The following is a 25,109-nucleotide window of genomic DNA, read 5'->3' as shown; positions in this document are numbered from 1 at the left end:
TGCCGGTCATCAAAAAGGCAAATATAGCTTAGGTCTGCCACTGGTCATTCTGTTCTTTATTCCCCAATTAATTTACAATAACCCAGTAAAAAACATTCTTCTTGTTCATTTACCCAAAGTGTGATGTTCTAACATATATGATAATAATTTGAGGCTTTAGCATAACTTCAATCATCTTCATAGGAGCTAATGGAACAATGAGATTATATTAATAGGGTCTTCTGCTTTAGAGAATGGAACCATTATAAGTTATGGTTCAGCAATTCAAAAGTTAGGGCAATGATCTTGAGTTCAACTCCCTCTATGGCTGCTAGACATTGAAATACTACTTTTTAATGCATCTTTAAAGATGTTGGCCATGACAGAATTAAAATATGGAAGGAAATGTCTAACTTGAATGGGTCAAGGACAGTGGAAGCTGACAGAACAATTATCTATGTTCTTGCCAGAGGTCAAAGGAATGGCTCTGTCCTCCATTTTGTGAAATGAAGTTACTTGGCTTGATCAGAGTTTTAAAGTAGGCTGGATTAGAGATAATTTCCAAATAAAAGTTATTTGTTAGGTGCTCTTTGGTTAGATATAACATGCTGGTTTGTGACTGTTGGGTCTGTGTCTATCCTGACTGATTCAAAATGGTTGCTGGTTTTGTAACTTTTTAAACAAAGAGCCATAAATTACTCATTGTCCCTTGTGGAAAGTAGGGCAATAAATGGATGCTGGCTTGGACCAGCGCCAATAAGGTGTTAAATGTCAGTCAAATGACCCATAGTCAATAAAGGTAACATTTGTACTGTTAAGAAATAAGTACAAAAGCAGAGGTTTTCAGACACAAGGTAGCCATAACTCTTCAGCTACCCGAGACCAACTATCGTGGATGAGGAGTGCCCCATGGACGTTATGTGGAGTTTTGGAATAGAATTATGAGGAACACGTGGACAGCAGAGACTCCATTTTACTGGTATTACCTTTTTATTATTCATAAAAGATTAGAAAAACCTAATAGGTGTGCACACTGGTATTTGATTGTGTAAGTTCACGTGTTCTTCCACTGAGACAATAACTTGTCAATAATTACAAATTCTCTCTGTGCCTCCCTGATCATTATTACTAAGGGGAATAAAGTCAACCATAGAATGAGGAAACTGTCATTAAAATGCAAATGATTTGCTAATATCCATTGGGGAAAGAAATCTGCTGTCCTGAATTTAATATGGTTCACTCCTAACTTCCCACTTAAATGGCCTAAATCTATTCATAATTTTCTTTGAAACATTCCATTCAAAACGAATTAGGAATTGACATTAAATGCTGTCATTGACTGTGATCAACATTAGCAAGTGAATAAAGAAAGCATTCAAAATAGGAATAATAAAATATGCTAATTTCAGGCCAACAAAAGTTCAGTTTATTATTCCACATTATTTATATAAAAGTCCTTTTCTATTAATTAATTCAAACCATTGATATTTTGATAAAAATCAAATAGTATAGTTAAAAATATCCGATTGTGACTAAAGCTTTACTGCATCATTCTACACAAAAATGATTTTCAATTATTAGACCAAAATATTGGTAAAGTGATCTCAGATTTTTAGTTTATTTTAAATATCAGTACTTATCTTGAATGGAATCATTACAATCAGAATTTGGTAAAAACAAATAATTGTAGATTTTTGTTTCAAATGAATGTCTGAAGGATAAAATACACTGTAGCTGTACGATACAATTTGAAAAATGTCTCATTTAGGAGAACCCTACTAAGATCAGAGAGGAGAACGTTGTATACCTCAGGAAATGATAATCAAATACTTACATAAATCTTCTTGATGAACTAAATTTTAGGCTTGTTTTCCCCACAATCAAATACGTTTGTCTTTGTGTTAAGGTAACACCAAGGCAAGTGTCTTTTTTGATTAGAGTTATTAATGAGTTTTGTTGAACTGGTTCAGCTATAATAAAAGTGCACATCAATTTAGTGAGACATCTTAGAGAAGAAGTTTTATTATTTAGAATAAGTTAATAAAGTTTAAATACATTTTATTTAATGCAAACTATTACTGTCACAATGATTACAAAATGCACACTTTCCTTTTACATGTTTATGTAACTTAAGGACAGAATACTAAATACTCAGCCAGTTGGGCAGCACCTGTGGAGACTTAGACAAATAATGAAAATCAAAAACTGCAGATGCTGAAAATCTGAAATAAAAATAGAAAATATTTTTCTGTATTTCTGCACCTGATGACCCTGTGATTTCCATCTCAGAGGCTGATGTTAGGCAGTCTTTAAAGAGAGTGGACCTGTGTTGCCTTTCTGGCAGTTATTTAGTTTATAATATTTTCGCTTAGTAATTCATTTGTTAGCATTCTAGTTAAAGTTAGGATTGTTTAAAGTAAATTCGTTGTCTGTGATATATCACGGCATGCGATGATGTCACATCCGGTTTCGCCGCGTCCTGTGGGAAAATACCGGTTTGGAGAAACAGGAAGGTGGGGGTCGAGACATGTGCGAGCGCAAACAGCAGCAGCAAAGCTTTCTTTCTATGCACTAGGAACATAGTGAGAGCAACGCTGTGAGTTATGAGATAATCGATATGTTGAATTAAAAGGTTAACGCCGATCCTGTTAAAAGTAATGACAGTCGATAAGGTTTATGTTTTCGTTAGTTAAAGAGTTGTGGATAGTTTGCGTTGAAGTGTATTTAAAGCAGTCAATGGCGTAGGTAGATTCTGACTGTATGCTGCACTTTAATGTAATGTAGTTGTTGTAGTTTTAATCTTGCAAGTATTTACGATGTAAATGTAATATCAAGAAGGAAACAAATGCTGTACAAATCTTGTATTGTTTTATCAACAGTTTTCACCATACGTTAATGTGGAAGAGTGAACAGTAAATGGTTAATCTTACTGTGATCCTGTCGTCATTGACAAAGGTTTAACTCGGTGTTTAGTTCGGCGTTCCGTTACATCCGAGCGAGAACACTACAGGACCCTTGCAAGGCAGAAGGTCCCAATGGAGTATCTGGTAAAGCTCTGAAAACCTGTGCCAGCCAACTAGCGGGAGTATTCAAGGAAATTTTCAACCTCTCACTGCAATGGGTGGAAGTTCCCACTTGCTTCAAAGAGGCAACAATTATACCAGTGCCTAAGAAGAATAATGTGGACTATTGCCCGGTAGCACTCACATCGATAGTGATGAAATGCTTTGAGAGGTTGGTCATGACTGGACTGAACTCCTGCCTCAACTAGGACCTGGACCCAGTGCAATTGGCCTATTGCCACAACAGGACAATGGCAGATGCAATCTCAATGGCTTTCCACACGGAAAGTCTGGACAACACAAACACCTACGTCAGGATGCTGTTCATTGACTATAGCTCAGCATTTAATACCATCATTCCCACAATCCTGATTGGGAAGTTGCAGAACCTGGGCCTCTGTACCTCCCTCTGCAATTGGATCCTCAACTTCCTAATCAGAAGACCGCAATATGTGCGGGTTGGTGATAACATATCCTCCTCACTGACGACCAGGGGTGTGTGCTTAGCCCACCACTCTACTCTCTATATACACATGACTGTGTGGCTAGGCATAGCTGAAATACCATCTATAAATTTGTTGGCGATACAACCATTGTTGATAGAATCTCAGGTAGTGATGAGAGGGTGTACAGGAGTGAGATATGCCAACTAGTGGAGTGGTGCCGCAGCGACAACCTGGCACTCAATGCCAGTAAGATGAAAGAGCTGATTGTGGACTTCAGGAGGGGTAAGACAAAGAAACACATACCGATCCTCATAGAGGGATCAGAAGTGGAGAGAGTGAGCAACTTCAAGTCCCTGGGTGTCAAGATCTCTGAGGATCTAACCTGGCCCGAACATATCAATGTAGTTATAATGAAGGCAAGACAGTGGCTATACCTTATTAGGAGTTTGAAGAGATTTGGCATGTCAACAAATACACTGAAGAATCTCTATAGTTTACCATGAAGAGCATTCTGACAGGCTGCATCATTGTCTGGTATGGAGGGGCTACTGCACAGGACCAAAAGAAACTGCAGAAGGTTGTAAATCTAGTCAGCTCCATCTTGGGTACTAGCCTACCAAATACCCCGGACATCTTTAGGGAGCAATGTTTCAGAAAGGCAGTGTCCATTATTAAGGACTTCCAGCACCCAGGGCATGCCCTTTTCTCACTGTTACCGTCAGGTAGAAAGTGCAGAAGCCTGAAGGCACACACTCAGCAATTCAGGAATAGCTTCTTCCCCTCTGCCATCCGATTCCTAAGTGGACATTGAATTTTTGGACAATACCTCACTTTATTTTATGAATACAATATTTCTGTTTTTGCAAGATTTTAAAAAATCTGTTCAATATACATAATTGATTTTATTTATTTATTTATTATTGTTGTTTTTCTCTGCTAGATTATGTATTGCATTGAACTGCTGCTGCTAATTTAACAAATTTCACATCACATGCCAGTGATTCTGATTCTGGAATAATGGAGAGACCCATCAGATCAGGCAGCATCTATGGAAAATGAAATGGTTAAGGTTTTAGATCAAAGACTAGGAAAGAGATAAAATTTTAAATAGCAAAGGACAGGTTTTCATGGTGAAAATAAGAACATAAGAAATAGGAGCAGGAGAAGGCCATCCGGCCCATTGAGCCTGCCCTGCCATTCAATAAGATCATGGCTGATCTGTCCGTAAACTCAGCTCCATCTACCTGCCTTTTCCTCATAACCCTTAATTCCCTTACTATGTAAAAACCTATCTGTTTCTTAAATACATTTGGTGAGGAAGCCTCAACTACTTCCCTGGGCAGAGAATTCCACAGATCCACCAGTGTCTGGGAAAAACTGTTTCTCCTCATCTCCGTCCTAAATCTTCTCCCCTGAATCTTGAGGCAATGTCCCCCAGTTCTAGTCTCATCATGCAATGGAAACAACTTTCCTACTTCTATCTTATCTATCCCTTTCAAAATTTTGTATGTTTCTATAAGATCCCCTCTCATTCTTCTAATGAAGCCATTTGATTCATAGATTAATGAGGATAGAGGGAGGAAAAACAAACAAGAAGCCTTGTAGAAGTTGTGAAATTCAGGTCAGGGCTGTCAGAAATGTAAAACAGGTCAGGCAGTGACAGTGGAGAGAAAAAAAAACTGAGTTAATATTACTTATATATGTATATTCTACAGCAACTTCTGAACAAACTCTGTGCTTGCACTGTTTAAGAGAGGGGAAATAAGAAGTATGGGGAATAAATAAGATTTGGTCAAGGGTCCTATCAACAATTGTGGATGGAAAATTTGGTTTAAGTTGGAGGAAATCTCAGAGATTCTCATCAAGAAAGTGAGGATGCCAGAGCAGGGTAATGGGGAGAATGGAATGGTGTTCTTACAGGAGACAGGATGGGAGGAAGTACGGTCATTATAGCTGTGAGGTTGTAATGCATATTTGTTACTCACCTGCTTGAGAGGGAGGCAGAGCCATTCAGACAGGGGAGGGAAATATCAGAGATGGACCATGCAAAAGTGAGAGCAAGGAGGAAATTAATTCTTGTTGCTCTCCCCTTCCTTTCCAGTCCTGATAAAGGTCTGAAACATCAGTTGTTTATTCCTCTCTGTAGATGCTACCTGATCTGCTGAATTCCTCCAGCATCTTGTGTGTGTTACTCTGGATTTCCAGAATCTGTTTAAGGTGGAAATTATCAGTGGAAGTAAATGAACTTACAATTTTTTATGCATCCAGGAAGCAGCAATAATATTGTCACCAGTATAGCAGATTGAAAAATAGAGAGGGAGAGGGCTTGAGGCCCTCTGTTGGTTGGGATCAACCATACATTTTGCAACCCAGCTGTGTATATGATACGCAAGCCAGGGCAGTTTGATATGGTGAGCAAGCTGTTGTCCATGCTTTCCACGCAGCTGATGAATCCAAAAGAACAGCAGAGACTAATAAAGTCCAGCACCAGCAGCATTGCAGGAGTTGCCAGTCAGCACTGAACTAAACTTAAGACTGCCTTAGGCACTAACAGCCCTGGATTTTTCCTCAGGATTTACTCCTGAAGCCTTTCACAGAGGTGGAGGCAGTGGAGGTTTAAGATCAGAGTTTTCCTTCTCCTAGATAAGCTGCTAACCACGGCTGATGAGCCCCATCTGCCTGAAACAACTGGTTGAGTAGGATTGAAACATTAACTTTTCCATACATCCTATAAAAAGAGTCATGCCTGTTTTCAGTGTAACATCTTTGACCTGGAGAAAATCTGCAGAGTTGAAGGAGAAGTTACCAAATGCAAGAATGAATTCAGCTAGGTGAATGATGTATAGATGAATTGGAACTGGTTTGGACTCTGTTTGAGGGAGCAATGGGCAGTCCCCATTCCATTCTGGTATGAGATGAAGGTACAGAGAGATTGCATGTCCGTTGTCAGGTTCAGGAAACTGTCTCATAGGACATCAGAGGTGTCACATTGTATCTTGAAGTTTCTTAACTAGGGAGGAGGCATGGATTCGAGATAGGAAGAAATAAGTTCTTATCCAACAGGACATCATTTCATGCCACTTTCAATGAGCTTCTAACACCATTACAGATTTCCCCCTCCCCATTTTTATATACTGAAGGAATTATTTTGAGACTCCTTTTTCTGTTCTGCTGTCTTCACAAACATGGTTTCTGTATTTCCTGGCTCTGAAGAAGTTTCAACAACTTGAGACATTGGCTTTTTTTTTTGGCATTCCAGTGTTGCTGCTTAACTGGTAGAGTATTTACAACATTCTCTGTTTTTATTTCATATTTCCAGCTTCAGCATCATTTTACTTTTCTTTATTTAATAATTATTTTTGGATTAGTCATCAACTTGAGTCCATTGTATCTGCCAGTGACTGGTAGATATGATTATACAACAAGTAAATAAGCTAACTGATCCATTAAAAAAAAACATGTTGTTTCTTGTTATGGAGTACAGAACAGCTAAAGAATTCAGTGCAATATTATTCAAATTAGAACAAACCTGTCATATATATTTCCTGAATAGTGGCGTTGTACTTGATGAAATTAATCTGCTCCTCAGAAGACAAAATTTGCACCCTGTAGGCTGTATAAAATTTTTAAAAAGTTAAAATTCTACAGATAACAAAAAGATGGAGCCTGGACATGTATGTGCTTCATAAGGGTTTGCTTAGGTGGGCAGAACTGCTCTGCCAGCGCTTGTTATTCAGTTTGTCCTGGACTTCAAGAGTCTGCTGAAGCCTGGGTCTAGCTTACATGGGAATGGCTGACTACTAGTGTTACTAAAGCAAGTACCAGCATATTTCAGCTCAAAGCTACTACTGGAAAGAAAAGACTTAGAATTGTATTCCAATGAGAGTGCTGTTCCACGTCTTGGAACAGTATTCTTATGGGAAAACGGGAAGAAAGGATGAGCACTGCTTTGCACCTTGTCAGTTCCAATGTCGATGGTCATGACTGCCAAGGTATTAAATGTGTCATAGGGTTGTACAGCTAACAAACGGGTTCTTTGGCTTAACCTGTTCATGTCAACCTTTCTGCTCATCTACACTAATCCTTTACAATAAAGTCTACAATAAAGTTGCATCTATCTATATCTTGCCTGTTTAAGTGCTTGTCTAAATGCCTTTTAGAACATAGTAATTTTGTTTGAATCCATGTTCCAGACATCAACCACTCTATGAAAAAATAAATGACCTTGCAGATCCACTTTAAAAATCTTTCCTCTCACCTTAACACATGCCCTGTTGCTTTTAGTACCACTACCAAGAGGAAAAAAATGTTTTGGCTATTTATGCCTATCTATGCCTCTCAATCTTATATACTTCTGTCAAGTCACCCCTCAACCTCTTTCACTCCAGGCCAAAACAAATCAAGCCTTTCCAATCTCTTCCCAACACTTTGGAGAACCTCCCCTGCAGTGTTTCCACCACAATTAAAACTTTCTGCACTGTGGCAACCAGAGCTGCACACAGTACTCCAAGTACGGCCTATCCAGAGTTATGAAAAGCTGAAAATAATGTCCCAACTTTTATATTTTATATGCTCCCCCTGCCTATGAAGACAAGGATGCAATATGCCTTCACCTTCTTCACCATTCTATTGCTATGTTGCTGTTTTCAGGAAACTATGGGATGCCTAGGTTTTTCTGTTTATCAATATTCCTTAATGCTTTGCTATTTGGTGTATATATCCTATCCTCATTTGATGTTCCATAATGTATCTCCTCACATTTGTTGGGATTAAATTCCATCTGCCAGTTTTTTTGCCCAATCTTCCAAGTGATCTATATCCTCTTGTAGCTTTAGATATCATTCCTCACTATCCAGACCATCAATTTTCATGCCATGCACAAATTTACCAATATACATCCTGCATTCACATCCAGGGTTTCAGCACCAATCCTTGAGGTACTCCACTAGTTACAGATCTCTCATCAAAAAGCATCCTTGCACCACCACGCTCACTTTCTATAACCAAATCAATTTTGAATCTAATTAGCTAAATCAGTTTGATTTTAATGTATCTTAAACTTCTGGAAAGGCCTAAAATGTGGTGGCTTTTCAAAGGCCTTACTTAAGTCCATATAGACAACAGCTCCGACCTGGTTTCATTAATCTCTCTTATGTCTTCAAAAATCTCCATCAAATTATAAGCCAGAATGTTGACCATCTCTATCACAAAAATCATCCTGTCACAAAATAACACCTTTGTTTTAACCATCCCTTTCGCCATCAGCCCTTGCTTTTCATAAAACCCATCTCTTAGAATTTTCTCAACTAATTTCCTTACCATTGACCTAAAACTCACTGGCCTGCAGCAACCAGACATATGCCACCACATAAATAAAGGAACAATGTTAGCTATCATCCAGTTTTCCAGTACCTGATGCACCATCAATAACTCTCCGAGACATGAGGCGAGACATAGGCTTTTATTGGCTGGAAGAAAGAACAAGCAGCAATTGACCACCACACTACATCCTGGAGACTGAGGCCAGGGCTCAGTCTCCAATCGCCTTTATACCGGGGTCTGTGGGAGGAGCCACGGTCAGTGGGAGGAGCCACAGGAGCAGTCAGCCGGGGGGGGGGGGGCCGGGGGCGTGTCCAGACAGGTATATGTAGTTCACCACAGTACCTCATTTGTGAAATAAAGTTGAGAAACTTTCCATCAAGGCTCTAGTACTCTCTTACTTCTCATAGCACCCTGGGTTAGATTTAATCTAACTCTGGGAATTTATCCACTCTTACACATTCCAAGACATTTAACACTTCTACTTTCTTAATATTGGCAAGCTCCAGACTATCAATATATCCTTCCCTGAACTCAATGTCCATACATTCTTCTCCATGGTGAAAACATGAGAAATATACATTCAGGACCTCATCCTCACCTTTTGCTCTACCTATAGATTTATGCCTTTGGTCCCTAAGATTCCCACCCTTTCTCTAGCTACTATCTTGCTCCTGATTTAAGTTTCTCCTTTTCTCATCTGTGTTATATACCCCTAGGGTTCATATTTTCTGTGGACTATTACTTTAAAACGTCGGGAGAATGAGACTGGCTTTTGGACGCTGTTTGAGCTGTTATTAAGAGAGAGAGGCAAAGAATGCTCGAAAGATTGATATTACGGTTTCTTGGCAGTTTGTTTACATTTCTACAAGGACGCTGTTTGCTTGCAAGTTCTTACAGAGAGAGCGGGGCGGAGCAGGTTGATGGACAGTTGATGTCCAACATATGGAGATAAAAAACAGGTCCGTTGTTACACAGACACACGCAGTTTCAGACACTGAACGAGCCTTGTTGCACCCACATGAAGGTGGGTTTTTGGAGGATTGATCCGAGGAAATCAATCAGTGGCTCACAGTGTGAAAAGGTGCGACCAGTGGGGAATTACTTGTGTGTCCATCCTTGCCTGGGTGATAATTCCACCACTGAAGAACAGCTGTATGTGTTATGGTCATAGTCGGTAACCACAACAGGACTTCGGAAGACAATGGGAAGATCGAAGGCATCACCTCTCACCTCCCTCTCTTTCTCTCTCTCTCCAACGTTACTCAACTAACTACCTGGAACTGAACTGAACTGAACTCTCTTCATCATCGTAAGACTCTATTCATTCACCCCTAGGTTTGAAAGAGCTTAGTTTTGTTCCTATTTCCATACTTATGTGTGTGTGTATATATATATCATTGCTAACCTGTTTGATATACTTGCATTTATAGTACCGTATTGCGTAGTTTACTAATAAACACTATTAGTTTATAGCAATACCAGACTCCAATGTGTTTTCCATTTCTGCTGGTTCTTTAACCTGGTCACGGGGTACGTGACATCTGTAAAGGATAAGGTATCAACCTGATACATCAACTCTTTACTCTTGTCCATAAATGCTGCCTGTCCTGCTGAGTTCCTCCAGCATTTTGTGTGTATTACTTTGATTTCCAGCATCTGCAAATGTTCTCGTCTGTGAAGGATATTTCCTGATTTCTGTTTACCCTGCAAATTCCTTTACTAAATACCCTCCTACACCCTTGGTATTCCTCAAGGAAGTCGCTTGATTGTCATTGCCTATATCTGTCAAATGCCTCTTTTTTTTTCCTCTGATCAAATCTCCAATGAACTTTGTCATCCAAAGTCCTCTAATCTTGCCTTTCACTCTTACAGAATCATGTCAGCCTTGTTAACTAACATAAAAAAAATGTCCCACCTGTCAGATGTTGTTTTACCTGCAGCATCCCCTCCCAATCTACACATAGAACATAGAAACATAGAAAACCTACAGCACAATACCAGCCCTTCAGCCCACAATGCTGTGCTGAACATGTACTTACTTTAGAAATTACCTAGGGTTACCTATAGTTCTCTACTTTTCTAAGCTCCTTGTACCTATCCAAGTGTCTCTTAAAAGACCCTATTGTTTCTGCCTCTACTACCGGCAGCCATTCCTAGCCATCACCACTCTCTGTGTAAAAAACTTACCTCTGGCATCTCCTCTGTATCTACTTCCAAGCACCTTAAAACTGTGCCAAATCCTGATTTGTGCTAGAGGTCTTCTCTGAATTTTGGATCTTAAATTGAAGACAACCCTTTTCCCTTTCATTTATTACTTGAAACCTACAGGAATATGTCACTGTAACTGTCCCACAATTGACACTTACCCTATTTCACATCCAAAGATAGGATGAAGTGGAGCTCCTTCAGTGACAGGATGATCTATATCTTGTCTCAAAAACACTTTTTGGATGCAATAAACAAATTCTGGCTCGCCTGAACCTTTTGCACTAAGATAGACTCAGTCATTTATGGGAAAGTTAAAATCTACCACTACTACAACCCTTTAGTTTTTACACCTTTCTGTGATTTGTTTACCTATATATTCCTGTACTTTCAGCTGATTATTGGGAGGCCTATTGTATAAATCCAGCAAAGTAATTGCCTCTACCTTATTCTTAAATTCTATCCATATGACTTCGTTGGATGATCCCTTCAGGATTTCCTCTATACATACTGTTGTGATGTTATATAAGTTCAATAATCTGATGTGCTAATAACTGCCATTTCAAATCATCCTATCACAAAAAACACCTTTGTTCTAATCATTCCTCCCACTTTATACTGAAAACCTACTTGCCTCTCTTTATTTCCCAGTTCTGATGAAGGGGCACAGTCCAGATATGTTGACTGATTCCCTTTTTGATTTTCATAATTTTTTTGAGTTTTAATCAGCATCAATGTATTTGTTGATGCAAAAAAGCAAGATTTGCAGGAATGCCCTGAGTAGGACTGAAACAGGCAATGGAAGGACAGATGTAGCTGGGCTGTTGTGATTTCTACAGCTACAGGTTTGAATTGGAGAAAATTAGTGCTGTTGAAGGAGAAATTGTTCAGTGTAATAGTGAGGGAACCCTGGGTACTCCAGTTTCCTTCCACAATAGCCTGCTGAGTTCCTCCAGCATTTTGTGTGTGTTGCTAAGGGAGCCTTATGTAGACACAAGGAGAACATGCAAACTCCATACAATCAGTATCATTTGAGTTGAAAGGTAGTAGCATTAAATGAATGTCACTGTGCCACCTCACCAAGCCCTGAGAACAGAGAAGGATAACTAGAATTGAAGAATTGTTGGAATTTGTGACCTCTGGTATCTCAAGGAAAGGAAAAAAAAAACATTTTGTTGAAGCGGTGATCACTTGATCACCTAGTTAAGTGATCTGTTGACTAGGATAGCTTTGGGGTTAGTGCAGTGTAGTTTTGTAATATATTAATTATGCTCAGTACTGAATTTGTTTCAGAAAGTAGAAGTAAATAGCAAACTCTAAGATTATAAAATACTCACCGTAAACCGGCTTTTTACTGCACACAGCTTCATATCTTTCATGTACAGTAAGGGTTGTATCTATTGGTGGCTGCATTTCACTGCACTCCGCTGAACAACGGAAGAAACTTTTTTTTAAACTTGAGAGTTAACTCAAAACACACACTAAATAAGTACAGCTATCTATGGTAGGTAACATACATCTTTCTAGTTTATATCAGTGATTATAGTTGTTTATAGCATTACAACTATTAGCAATAATTTGAAAAATGTGTAGCATAGTTTTCTGCAAACAATTTTGTAAATGGACAAGTAGACCTCGATTCTATTTATGAGCCAATGTGGGCAAAATTCCATGCCACAATGCATGGAGTTTACCACTCAACCAACATGTGATGACATCTTCCTACATCAGAATTGAGCTTCTGTAATGATGATCAATCAGCTGATTGATAAGTATATAAAGGCCAAGCATTCAGAGGACACACCACAAAATTACAGTGCATTGATGATGTCTCCTCATATAGTGATGAAACATTTGCAAATGAATTGCCAAGATCAGAGAACAACTCAACCCAACCAGTAAAACTATTAAATTGTATTCATAAGAAATATAAATGTCAATTTATTTGTATTTACATGTCATAGCAATATCACTATATTCTATCAGTTGCCAACATTTCCTATATAATACTCATTAACAGAAACCCTAAAGTCAACAAAAAAAGTTTGTTTTACCTTTCATACATTTGCACTCATCCCCTCTGCACAGTTTTAAAAGCTTATTATCTCCTACTGTGTTGTAAAAGATAGTGCACCTTTTATCTGCAGAAAAAAAATAAACGGGATTTTTATGTAATACATCAATTCCAAATAATCCTCGTTTGACTGAAATGAGATTTTGCATTAATGATTTAATTTCATTTTGACAGATCATTAAATATATACCATTCTCTTTCAAGCCACTTGGTCACCAAAACTAGAGTTAAAAGAAGTCAAGGATAAGTGAAAAATGGAGCTCTGAGATTAATGAGTAAATTAATTTCACATTTTGGGTTTGGATCACAGAAACAATACCATATAATGATAACATTCAGGGCTGCTGATTTTCCTGAAAACCTGTCTGGCTGTCTGAAAATTGAAGTATATATCTTAGTTAAACCATGCTTCTCTCTCATTTGTTAAAATCAGGGATAATCTCAGAAATGTTCTGCAAAGTTATCCATGTGACATTCATCTGAAACTCACAATTTCATTGTGACTATTAAAAAAATGAAACTGAATACCCTGAAATTAACAGCCGAGGATTGTGTATCATTAGATGTACCTATTATGGAAACCAAAATAAAAGAGGCTATTTTTTCAATGAATTCAGGTAAAGCCCCTGGTCTGGATGGTTATACTGCGGAATTCTTTAAATTTTTTTCCTCTATACTCTCTCCTTGGTTATGTAAAATTTTTAAGGATTGTGGTAAACTACCACAATCTTTTTATGATGCCTCCATTTCATTAATTCTTAAAAAAGATAAAGACCCTATTGACTGTGCATCATATCGGCCTATATCTTTGCTGAGTATGGATTCCAGGATTTTTACCAAAATTTTGGCCGCTAGATTGGAAAATATATTACCTCAAATTAATTCTGAGGACCAGACCGGATTTATTAAAAATCATTATTCATCTTTTAACATTAGAAAATTAATTAATATAGCTTACACTCCTTCATCTAAAATCCCAGAATGTATCATTTCCTTAGATGCTGAAAAAGCATTTGACAGAGTTGAATGGCCATATTTATTTAATACATTGCAGAATTTTAATTTCAGCCCAACATTTATGTCATGGATTAAATTAATATATTATAAGCCTTTGGCTTCAGTTCTTACCAATAATCAAAGATCTCCCTTTTTTCAGCCGTTTTTTGGCACGAGTCAAGGCTGTCCTTTAAGTCCTCTACTATTTGATATTGCTTTGGAACCCTTAGCCATTGCTATTTGTGACTCACCTAATATTTTTGGTATTACCCACGGGGAAGGGACATATAAGGTATCATTATATGCTGATGATTTGTTACTATACATCTCTGATCCTGAGAGATCTATTCCTGTTATTTTATCTTTGCTTGCTCAGTTTGGTAGCTTTTCTGACTATAAACTGAATTTTAATAAGAGTGAATTATTCCCATTAAATATGCAAGTTCCAATCTATAAACATCTACCATTTAAAGTTGTTACGGGTAACTTTACTTATTTGGGTATTAAAATCACCAAGAAACATAAGGATTTATTTAAAGTTAACTTTTTACCTTTAATTGACCAAATCAAGCAACTTGCTACGACATGGTCCCCATTATCTTTGTCATTGGTTGATCGAATCAATGCTATTAAGATGATAGTTTTACCTAAATTTTTTATATTTATTTCAAGCACTACCAATTTTTATTCCTAAATCTTTTTTTGATATTATTGATTCCAAAATATCCTTGTAGGTGTGGCAGAATAAAAATCCGAGATTAAGTAAAAGAAGGAAGGTGGTTTGGCTTTGCCAAACCTAAGATTTTACTATTGAGCAGTTAATATCCGATATTTGATATTTTGGACACAGGAATCGGTGACATTTCAAAGCCCACAATAGGTAAATTTGGAGTGTAAATCCGTACAAGACTTTTCATTGTTTTCTATTTTAGGATCTTCACTTCCCTTTGTTTTATCTAAACTGAATAAACAAATAACTAACCCTATAGTTAAATATACATTATGAATATGGTTTCAATTTCATAAATTTTTTGGCTTGAATAAGTTCATCTTATCAAGCCCTATTATATCTAACGTTTTTTTCAGCCCTCTTTTATGGATCAAACCTTTGTGCTATGATAAACGAGAGGTATAACATGTTTTCGTGACTTATTTTTAGGTAATAGCTATATGTCCTTTGAACAGTTGTCCAATAAATATAATTGGCCTAAAACCGATTTTTTTAGATACTTACAAATTAGGAATTTTTTGAATAATATGTTACAGTCTTTTCCAAATTTATGCTCAATTGATATTACGGAAAAAAATTATAGCTTTGAATCCTTGTCAGAAGGGTTTAGTAGCCGTCGTTTATAATATGATCATGAAAATATAACCAGGGATGTCAGATAAAATTAAGAAGGAATGGGAAAAAGAACTTGATTGTCTTTTACCTACAGAGCAGAGGGAGAAAATTCTACAGTTAGTTAACTCCTCTTCTATTTGTGCCAAACATGCCCTAATACAATTCAAGGTTGTACATAGGGCTCATATGTCCAAGGACAAACTTGTTCGATTTTATCCTCATGTTAATCCAATCTGTGACAGATGTCACTCTGAAGTTGCCTCATTGACTCACATGTTTTGGTCTTGCCCTTGTTTGCAAAATTACTGGAAAGATATTTTTGGCATGATTTCAACAGTTTTGAATATCAAATTGCAACCTCATCCTATTACTGCAATTTTTGGCTTACCAATGGTAGATAACAGTCGTTTATCCCCCTCAGCCTGGCGGATGATTGCACTTGTCACAGTAATGGCTAGAAGTTCTATCCTATTGAACTGGAAAGAAATTAATCCTCCAACTACATTTCAATGGTTTTCCAAACTATTTCTTGTTTGAGTTTAGAAAAAATTATAAGTGTTATCTTTGACCCCTTGGTCAAATTTGAAGAAACCTGGAGACCATTTATTCAACATTTTCATGAGTGTTAAAGTGACCTTTCCCAAACCTTTTTCTTATCATCTTTAATTATTTGGATAGAGGTGCGGAGTTATTGACACTACTGTGTATACTTGATATAATACAATAGCCCATGTCGGTCAGGTTAGTTTTTTTTGTTATTATTTTTTGGGGGGTTTTTCCTCAATTCTCCATTTTTTGTAACATACTATGAGTTTGGGAGGCTATTATATGTAGATTATTAATTGTTCGTATTTGTATTCTAGCCTATCAATTATGTACTCTCAAGCTCTCTGTACGATGTTTTTCTTCTTATGCTTGTTTGAAAACTAATAAAAAGATTTAAAAAGAAAGAAAATGTCAGCCAATCTTCAGTCACTGTAGAGTGAGTTGCACTGGTAGAAAACATGAAAGGGAATACAACAGATAAATTCCTCCTTTGAAAATTGGTTCTTGTCATAGCAGATATCAAATCATGGCTTCCCAGTCTTTAATCGTCCAGACATGCAATATTCTTTAAAATCCTATTAAAATGTTAGTTCTTAACAACAATGCCAGAAGTTGATAAATGGCATATAATTGTTTGATTACACAGATATTAATAATTTTACTAATGTTCTTGCAGAATGGAGTAGGCTCCACACATTATCCTACAGTTGGAGGTTCCCACCTGTTTCAAAAGGGCAACAATCATACCAGTGCTCAAGAAGAGCAGGATGATTTGCCTCAATGACTGTCAACCATTTGCACTCACATCTACTATGATGGAGTGCTTTTAGAAGTTGGTCATGGTCAGAATCAACTCCTGTCTAAGCAAGGACCTGGACCCACTGCAATTTGCTAATCATCACAAAAGGTCTACTGCAGATGCAATCTCACTGGCACTCCACCTGGCTTTGGATCACCTGGACATTAGCAGTGTCTACAGGCTGCCATTTATTGACTACAGCTCAGTGTTCAACACTATCATACCCTCAGTAATAATCAATAAGCTCCAAAACCACCACCTCTGTATCTCCCTCTGCAACTGGATCCTTGACTTCCTCATCTGGAGACCACAGTCAATGCAGATTGGAAATAATATTGCCTCTCTGCCAACAGTGAACACTGTTGCACCTCAAGGATGTGTGTTTAACCCACTGCTCTACTCTCTCTACACTTACAGCTGTATGGCTAGACACAGCTCAAATGCCATCTATAAATTTGCCAATGACAGAACTATAGTTGGAAAAATTCCAGATGGTGACAAGGATGATGTACAGGAGTGAGATAGGTCAGTTGGTTGAGTGATATCATAACAACCACCTTGCATTTAACCTCAGTAAGGCCAAAGAATTGGTTGTGGACTTCAGGAAGGGGAGGTCAAGGAAACACACACCATTCCTCATCAAGGGATCAGCAATGGAAAGGATGAGCAGTTTCAAGTTCCTAGGTGACAACATCTGAAGATCTACCCTGGGCCCAACATATTGATGCAATTATAAAGAAGGCATGGCAAAGGCATTAAGAGTTTGAGGAGGCTTGGTATGACACTGAAAGCTCTTGCAAACTTCTATAGATGTACTGTGGAGAGCATTCGCCATCTGGTATGGACGGCAACTGCACAGGATCAGTAAAAGCTGCAGAAAATTGTAAACTCAGACAGCTCCATCATGGGGATTAGGCTCCCAAGCAATAAGGACATCTTTAAAAGGCGATGCCTCAAAAAGGTGGCATCCATCATTTAGCACTTCCATCACCCAGAACATGCCCTCTTCTCATTAATACCATCAAGAAAGAGGTAGAGCAGCCTGAAGACACACAGTCTTCTTCCCCTCCACTATCAGATTTCTGAATGGACAATGAAGCTGTATACACTATCTCAATTTGCATTCTTTTTAAACTACTTTTAAAATTTACTTATAAGATATGTATTTCTTATTGTAATTTATTTACTATTATTATGTATTGCAATGTACTGCTGACACAAAACAACACATTTCACGACATATGCCAGTGATATTAAACCATATTCTGAATCCTTCCTTGCAAATTGCAGCTTCGACAGAAGTAAAATGTGTTTCTGTCCCAAGTACATCCTGATTTGCCCAGCATTCATACATTGTGCCCATCTTTCCCCAAAAAGGTGTAAGAGATTCACATTAATGTATTCTCCATGGTGCTGACAAAAATAGCTATGGCTGTACAACTGACTCTGGATTTGAATGTTATTAGTGTAAGAGAAATACAAGTAGAAACAATAACAGGTTCTTGAAATCTACTTTAAGAGCAGAACTTCAGTAGTTATTTGGAAAGATATATGAAATATGTAAAGCCAGTGTGAATAAGCAACTCTTTTGGCCCTCCCAAAAAAAAGTAAGGAAAACATACTTTTATTTCACACAAAATGTGAAATAAGAAATAGGTCTGTGAATCAGGACCTCTTCACCTTTTTGAATAATTTTGACCATAAGATATAGGAGCAGAATTAGGCCATTCAGCCCATCGAGTCTGCTCCACCATTCCATCATGGCAGATCCTGAATCCCACTCACCCCCATAAACCTGCCTTCTTCCTGTATCCTATAATGCCCTGACCAATCAGGAAACTTACAATTTCCACTTTAAATATACCCATGGACTTAGCCTCCTCCACAGTCTGTGGCATAGCATACCACAGATTCACTACTCTCTGGTAAAACAAATTCCTCCTTACCTCTGTTCTAAAAGTTGCCCCTCAGTTTTGAGGCTGTCCCCTCTAGTTCTGGATACCTCTACCACAGGAAATATCCTGTCCACATCCACCCTCCCTAGTCCTTTCAACAGACAGTAGGTTTCAAAGAGATCCTCCCACATTCTTCTAAATTCCACTGAGTACAGGCTCAAAGTTGCCAAACGCTCCTCATATGTTAACCACTTCCTTCCCAGAATCATCCTTGTGAACCTCCTCTGGACTCTCTCCAATATCAATGCATCCTTTCTGAGAAACGGAGCCCAAATCTGCTGACCATACTCCAAGTGAGGCCTGACTAGTGTCCTATAAAGCCTCAGCATTATCTCTTTGATTTTATATTCTATTTCCCTTGAAAGAAATGCCAACATTGCATTTGCCTTCTTTACCACAGACTCAACCTGTAAATTAACCTTCTGGGAGTCTTGCATGAGGACTTCCAACTCCCCTTGCACCTTTGATGTTTGAATTTTCTCCCCATTTAGATAATAGTTTGCACTATTAATCCTTTTATCAAAATGCATTATCTTACATTTCTTAATGCTATCTTCCATCTACCACTCTTTTGTCCATTCCTGCAAAGCTTAAGTCCTGCTGCAATCACATTGTTTTCTCTGCACTACCTACCCCTCCACCCATCTTCATATCATCTGCAAATTTTATCACAAAGAAATCAATTCCATTATCTAAATCACTGACAAACAATGTGAAAAGTAACAATCTCAATACTGACCCCTGAGGAACACCATTAATCACTGCAGCCAAACAGAAAAAGCCCTCTTTATTCCCAGTCACTACCTCTTGCGTGTCAACTATTCCACTATCCATGCCAGTATCTTTCTTGTAACACCATAGCATTTTATCTTGTTAAGCAGCCTCATATGAGGCACCTTATCAAATGCCTTCTAAAAATACAAGTAAATAACATCCACTCCCTTTCCTTTGTCCAGCCTGCTTGTTACTTCCTCAAAGAACTCTAAGAGATTTGTCAGGCAAGATTTCCCTTGACAGAAACCATGCTGACTTCCACTTATTTTATCATTAGTCTCCAAGTACCCCAAAACCTCATCCTAAATAATAGACTCCAACTTTCCCAACCACTGAGATTAGACTAACTGGCCTATAATTTCCTTTCTTTTGTCTTCCTCCCTTCTTAAAGAGTGGTGACATTTGTAATTTTCCGGTCCTCCGGGACCATACCAGATTCAAGTGATTATTGAAAGATCATGACAAGTGCATTCGTTTTCTCTTCAGCAGCCTCTCTCAGGACTCTGGGACATAGTCCATCTGGTCCAGGTGATTTATCCACCTTAAGACCTTTGAATTTGCCTAGCACTTTTTCCTTTGTAATCGCAATGGCACTCACTCCTGCTCCCTGACACTCACGGACCTTTGGGACACTGCTAGTGGTCTTCCACAGTGAAGACAGAGGCAAAGTACCCATTAAGTTCATCTGCCATTTCTTTGTCCCCCATTACTACCAGCATCATCTTCCAGTGGTCCAATATCAACTCTCACCTCCTTTTTACTCTATGTAACTGAAAAGAATTGATATACTGCTGTATTTTATTTACTAGTCTGCTGTTAAATTTATTTTCCCTTCTTACAGGTTTTTTAGTTGCCTTTTGTTGGATTTTAAAAATTCCCAATCATCCAACTTCCCACTCACTTTTGCTATCTTATCAGCTTCAGTTTATTGTCATTTATAAACCACAAATACAATTCAGTTAAAAAATGAGACAAGGTTCTCTGGAATTATATCACAAAAAAGCACAAAACAGAACACACAAGAAAAAACACATAACGTTTGGTAATACCCAAACCAGAGTCCGGAGAGGCTGCTGCGTATCGATATTGCGCTACCATCTTAGCACGTTCCCCGGAAAGGAACTACAAACCCATCAGACAAAACTAAAGCTACAAGACCTAGACAAAACCACACAGTTACATATAGTTATAGTATATGCCCTTGACTCCGCTTTTATGCCATCCTTAACTTCCCTTGTCAGCCACAGTTGCCTACCACTACCATTTGAAGCCTGCTTTTTCTGTGGGACATACCCATCCTGCACCTTGTGAACTATACCCAGAAACTTCAGCCATCTCTACTCTGCCATCATCCCTGTCAGTATCCTCCTCCAATCCACCTGGGCAAGGTCCTCTCTCATGCTTCTGAAATTCCCTTTGTTCCATTGTGATTCTGATACATCTGACTTATGCTTTTCCTTCTCAAATTGCAGTATGAATTCAATCATTTTGCCCACTTTATAGTCATTTATGGGGTATACTGGATTTAAAAATAATTGTCTGATGTTGACTGCCTTTGGCACATCAGAGGATAATATTACCTGGTAAATGATAGTTGTAAACTGTAAAAGGAGATGGGGTTACCATTCCAACTTCAATAATTTGAAAGACACGGAATGCAACACAGAAGAAGTATTCTGATGGAATCTAAAAGTAAAAGAAAGAAAACAATTGAAAATTTAAGACTTTTTTTTCTGGGCTCAGTGTAAGGAAAATTCTTTGGGACATTTTGTTGTCCTGAAAGGTATAATATAAATTAAAGTTTTTCTTTTAGCAAGACATATAACAGTATTGATGAACAAGGGGTCTTGAGGTCCATGTTCATAGCTCCTTGAAAGTGGTTGCACAAGTTAATAGAGTGATAAAGAAGGCATGTGCCATGCTTGCTTTTATTAGTTGAGGCAATTAGTTCAAAAGCCCATAAGTTATGTTTCAGCTGTATAAAACTCTGGTTTGACAGTATCTGATGCATTGTATTCAGTTCTGGTTATCTCATCACAGGAAGGACATGAAAGTTTTAGAGAAAGTACAGAAGAGCTTTACCAAGTTGCTAACTGGATTAGAGGGCATGTGCTATAAGGAGAGGGTGGATAAACTGGAATCGTTTTCTCTGGAGTCCTGAAGTCTGGGGGGAGATCTGATAGAGGTTTATCAAATTATGAGAAGCATATCAGACAGCCAGTATTGTTTTCCCAGGATAGAAATGTTTTACATTTGAGGGCATGTAGCTTGGTGGTGGGGTGGAGATATGTCTCTATCAAAGGAGGAGTAAGGTGCTCCTTCCCTCTGCTAGCCTGCAGTTCACCTTTGTGTAAGGCATAGCACCCACTTTTCTCTGATCAGGGTCATGTGAAGCCATTGGTGCAGGTGGTGGATGGTCGTGTGAGCAACAGATGCATATCGCAAGTCCTGGTTATGCAACCACTAAAGCCAGGCAGACAATCTCTGAAGAGTATTGATAATGGCAGGGGTCATTCGCCTTGTAAAGACACTGCCCAGAAGAAGGCAATGGCAAATCACTTCTGTTGAAAAATTTGCCAAGAACAATCATGGTCAGATTGACCATGATTGCCCACGTCTATATGACATGGCACATAACAAATGATGTAGTTAGGGTGAGAGGGGAAAAGATTCAAAGATGTATGAAGCCAGTTTTTTTAAACACAAAGAATCATAGGTACCTGGAATGTACTATCAGGCATAGAGGTAAAGAGACAGATATAATACAACCATTTAAGAGGCTTGAAGATAGGCATATGAACATGCAGTGAACAGCGAGATATGGACATGTACAGACAGAAGGGATTTATTTAATTAATTTATTAATTTAGTTAGTTTGGCACAACATTGTAGGCAGAATGGTTTGTTCTTGTGCTGTACTATGTTCTATCTTCTAACAGAGAAGAAAACAATAAATTAATTCTGATATTTCTTACTGCTTCCACTTGAAGAATGACACTTCTGTCTGATATTCTGTAGTCCACAATAAGACCATCAACTCCATTTAATAACTATAAAAATGAAACAAAACAAAACATTTTATCATCAAATAATTTATATTATTGAGATTTAAATAAGAAGCTATGTATTTATAGGTGCTTAACTGTTTTTAAATCCTCCTCATCTGGCAAGAGGCCTGTGTTCAGGGTTATCTCCATTACAGAATGGTCTGATTCCAAAGCATCATCTTCAGATTTTGGTTTATATCTGGAAACAAGAATTTTAAAAAATAAGTCAACGGGGTAGAATAGGGTAACATACATGTAGTTTGATAATAAATTCAACTTTGAGTTTGATATTGAATTGAATTGACTTTATTTCTTACATCCTTCACATACATGAGGAGTAAAAATCTTTATGTTACATCTATTGACTCCCCAGCAAGCACTATATGAGGTCATTCTTACCCTTGGCCATTAGGCTCTATATTGAGTCAACCTATAACCAGGGAAGTGATGACCCCTTCCTGTTAGACTGTTTGAGGTAACTTATCTTTTTCTTTCTTACTTTTCTCCTAATATTTGTATATCTGTGCACTGGTAATGCTACTGTGACACTGTCATTTCCTTTGGGATCAATAAAGTATCTATCTCTATCTATTTCTTAGTTATCATATCTAAAACTAACTTAATTCATCAGAAAATGATTTATGAAATAAAATTTCCTCCAAATTCTTTGGAGACAAATCTAGAAGTGTGGGAATATCAACTCTATTTAAGTTATTTGCATATGTTAGTTCAAAATACTCGCTCCTTGGCTTAATGATGAAATCCATCAAAGGCACCAGCTATTTACCCCCTAAGATTTGGGCTTGACCATCTGGGGAATAGGTTTAGTAGTCAAATCATGCTGAAATCTGTCAGAATCTTACTTAGTTCCTAGTGCACAGACTCCAAAGAACAATATAGTTCTAATATAACAATTCTTTGCCTTTATTTGTTGGCAATAGAAAAGCAAAAGTATTCTTTAGCCATAGAAGCAACCTATACACTAATAGACTAATAGAAAGGGATTTTCCTATTATGAATATTGAGCCTGTTTCTATAATAGAAGTAAGCATTGAGCTGTGTTATAACGGAACTATCTAAGATTAACAGCTGCTGTGTATATGAGCAGTAGAAATACATGAACTTATTCTGACAAATGAGGCATTTTTATTTCCAAGTATTTTGGTTAGAAATAGAAAAAGATTAGCTTTATTTGACCACGTACATTGAAACATAGAGTGGAATACATCATTTCTGTCAAATCAAGTCATCAAGGATTGTGCTGGACACTCTGCAAGTGACATAACAGTTTTGGTGCCAACATAGCATGCTCACAACTCACTAACCCTAACCTATTTCTTGGGATGCGGGAGAAAACTGGAGCACCTGGAGGTAACCCGTGCGTTCACAGGGAAAAGTTAAAGACAGTAGTGGGTATCCAACTCTGATCTTACGGCTGGTTCTGTGAAGTGTTGCACTAACCAGTATGCTATTGTACTGTCCCACATAGAAATAATACTAAGAAATCTTCTATCACTCCTATTGCTATGACTGTGAAGATATACACTTAATAGTCACTTTATTAGGTAAACCTGTACACCTGCTTGTTAATGGAAATATCTAATCACCCGATCATATGGCAGCAAATCAATGCATAAAAGGATGCAGACATGGTCAAGAGCTTCAATTGTTCAGACTAGAATGGGGTAGAAATCTGATCTAAGTGACTTTGAATGTGGAATGATTGTTGGTGTTAGACAGAGTGGTTTGATTATCTCAGAAACTGCTGATCTCCTGGATTTTTCACACACAACCGTCTCTAGAATTTACAGAGAATGGAATGAGAAACAAAAAAAAATCTAATGATTAGCAATGGCAGTTCTGTAGGAAAAATACACCCTGTTATTAAGAGAGGTACAGGAGATTCCTAATAAAGTAGCCACTGAGTGTATTTCACGTTATAGAAGTGAGACAATAATTTTGATGGATTGGGATGTTGTAAGTTAGTTAATACTGTGGCCTAATACTGATGGGTAATGCAATTCCTAGAATCAGGACTTGCCAGTTTCCACCCTTTATGCTTTTCTCTATTGTGCTTAGTGAAGGAGGTTCATCTTACTGCAACCTTATAGTGATGCCTATTTCAGCTGTACAGTATCTCAGTAGTTAGCAGTTGAAAGCTAAAATCATTATGATAATTCATACAGAGTGGGCTATTCAGATTCAGTTTTAAAATATACTCTAAGACCACAAATAAAAACCTTGAAGTGACAAATGCTGGAAAGCTTAAACCAAAACAGGACATGCTCCAAACAGCAGTCAGCAACCTCTGAAAATAACAGGTAAATTGATATTCCAGGTGCATCCTTCTTCGAAGTATTTTTTTTTGCTACAAATAGTGCACCTTTCCAGAACTTTGTTAATGTTGCAATTCTACAATTAGCAGTTAGACTATTTTACTTAGACCTCTGCTTATCACCATACCACTTCCCTCACTACTCCACTGACTCAACACTTACTTCGCACAAGCTTCCAGTTGATAAGCTTTCTCAACTCCTGCAGGTCTTCTATCTGAAAATA

General features: G+C 37.8%; 1 protein-coding gene across 1 annotated transcript in view; it reads right to left on the bottom strand.

Moving 5' to 3' along the window:
- Positions 1-25,109, bottom strand: part of c5 (complement component 5) — a 121,800-nt gene that overhangs the window by 2,180 nt on the left and 94,511 nt on the right. The window contains exons 34-41 of the mRNA XM_059993817.1: positions 25,049-25,100; positions 22,647-22,749; positions 22,479-22,553; positions 21,084-21,189; positions 13,069-13,155; positions 12,352-12,441; positions 7,017-7,100; positions 1,814-1,949 (exon numbers count right to left, since the gene is read on the bottom strand). Coding sequence (XP_059849800.1) covers positions 1,814-1,949; positions 7,017-7,100; positions 12,352-12,441; positions 13,069-13,155; positions 21,084-21,189; positions 22,479-22,553; positions 22,647-22,749; positions 25,049-25,100 — 733 coding nt within the window. The remainder of the gene's footprint in view (positions 1-1,813; positions 1,950-7,016; positions 7,101-12,351; positions 12,442-13,068; positions 13,156-21,083; positions 21,190-22,478; positions 22,554-22,646; positions 22,750-25,048; positions 25,101-25,109) is intronic.

The sequence above is a fragment of the Hypanus sabinus genome, chromosome 18, assembly GCF_030144855.1.
Source record: "Hypanus sabinus isolate sHypSab1 chromosome 18, sHypSab1.hap1, whole genome shotgun sequence".
NCBI lineage: Eukaryota > Metazoa > Chordata > Chondrichthyes > Myliobatiformes > Dasyatidae > Hypanus > Hypanus sabinus.
This window is presented reverse-complemented; position numbering and strand designations above follow the sequence as displayed.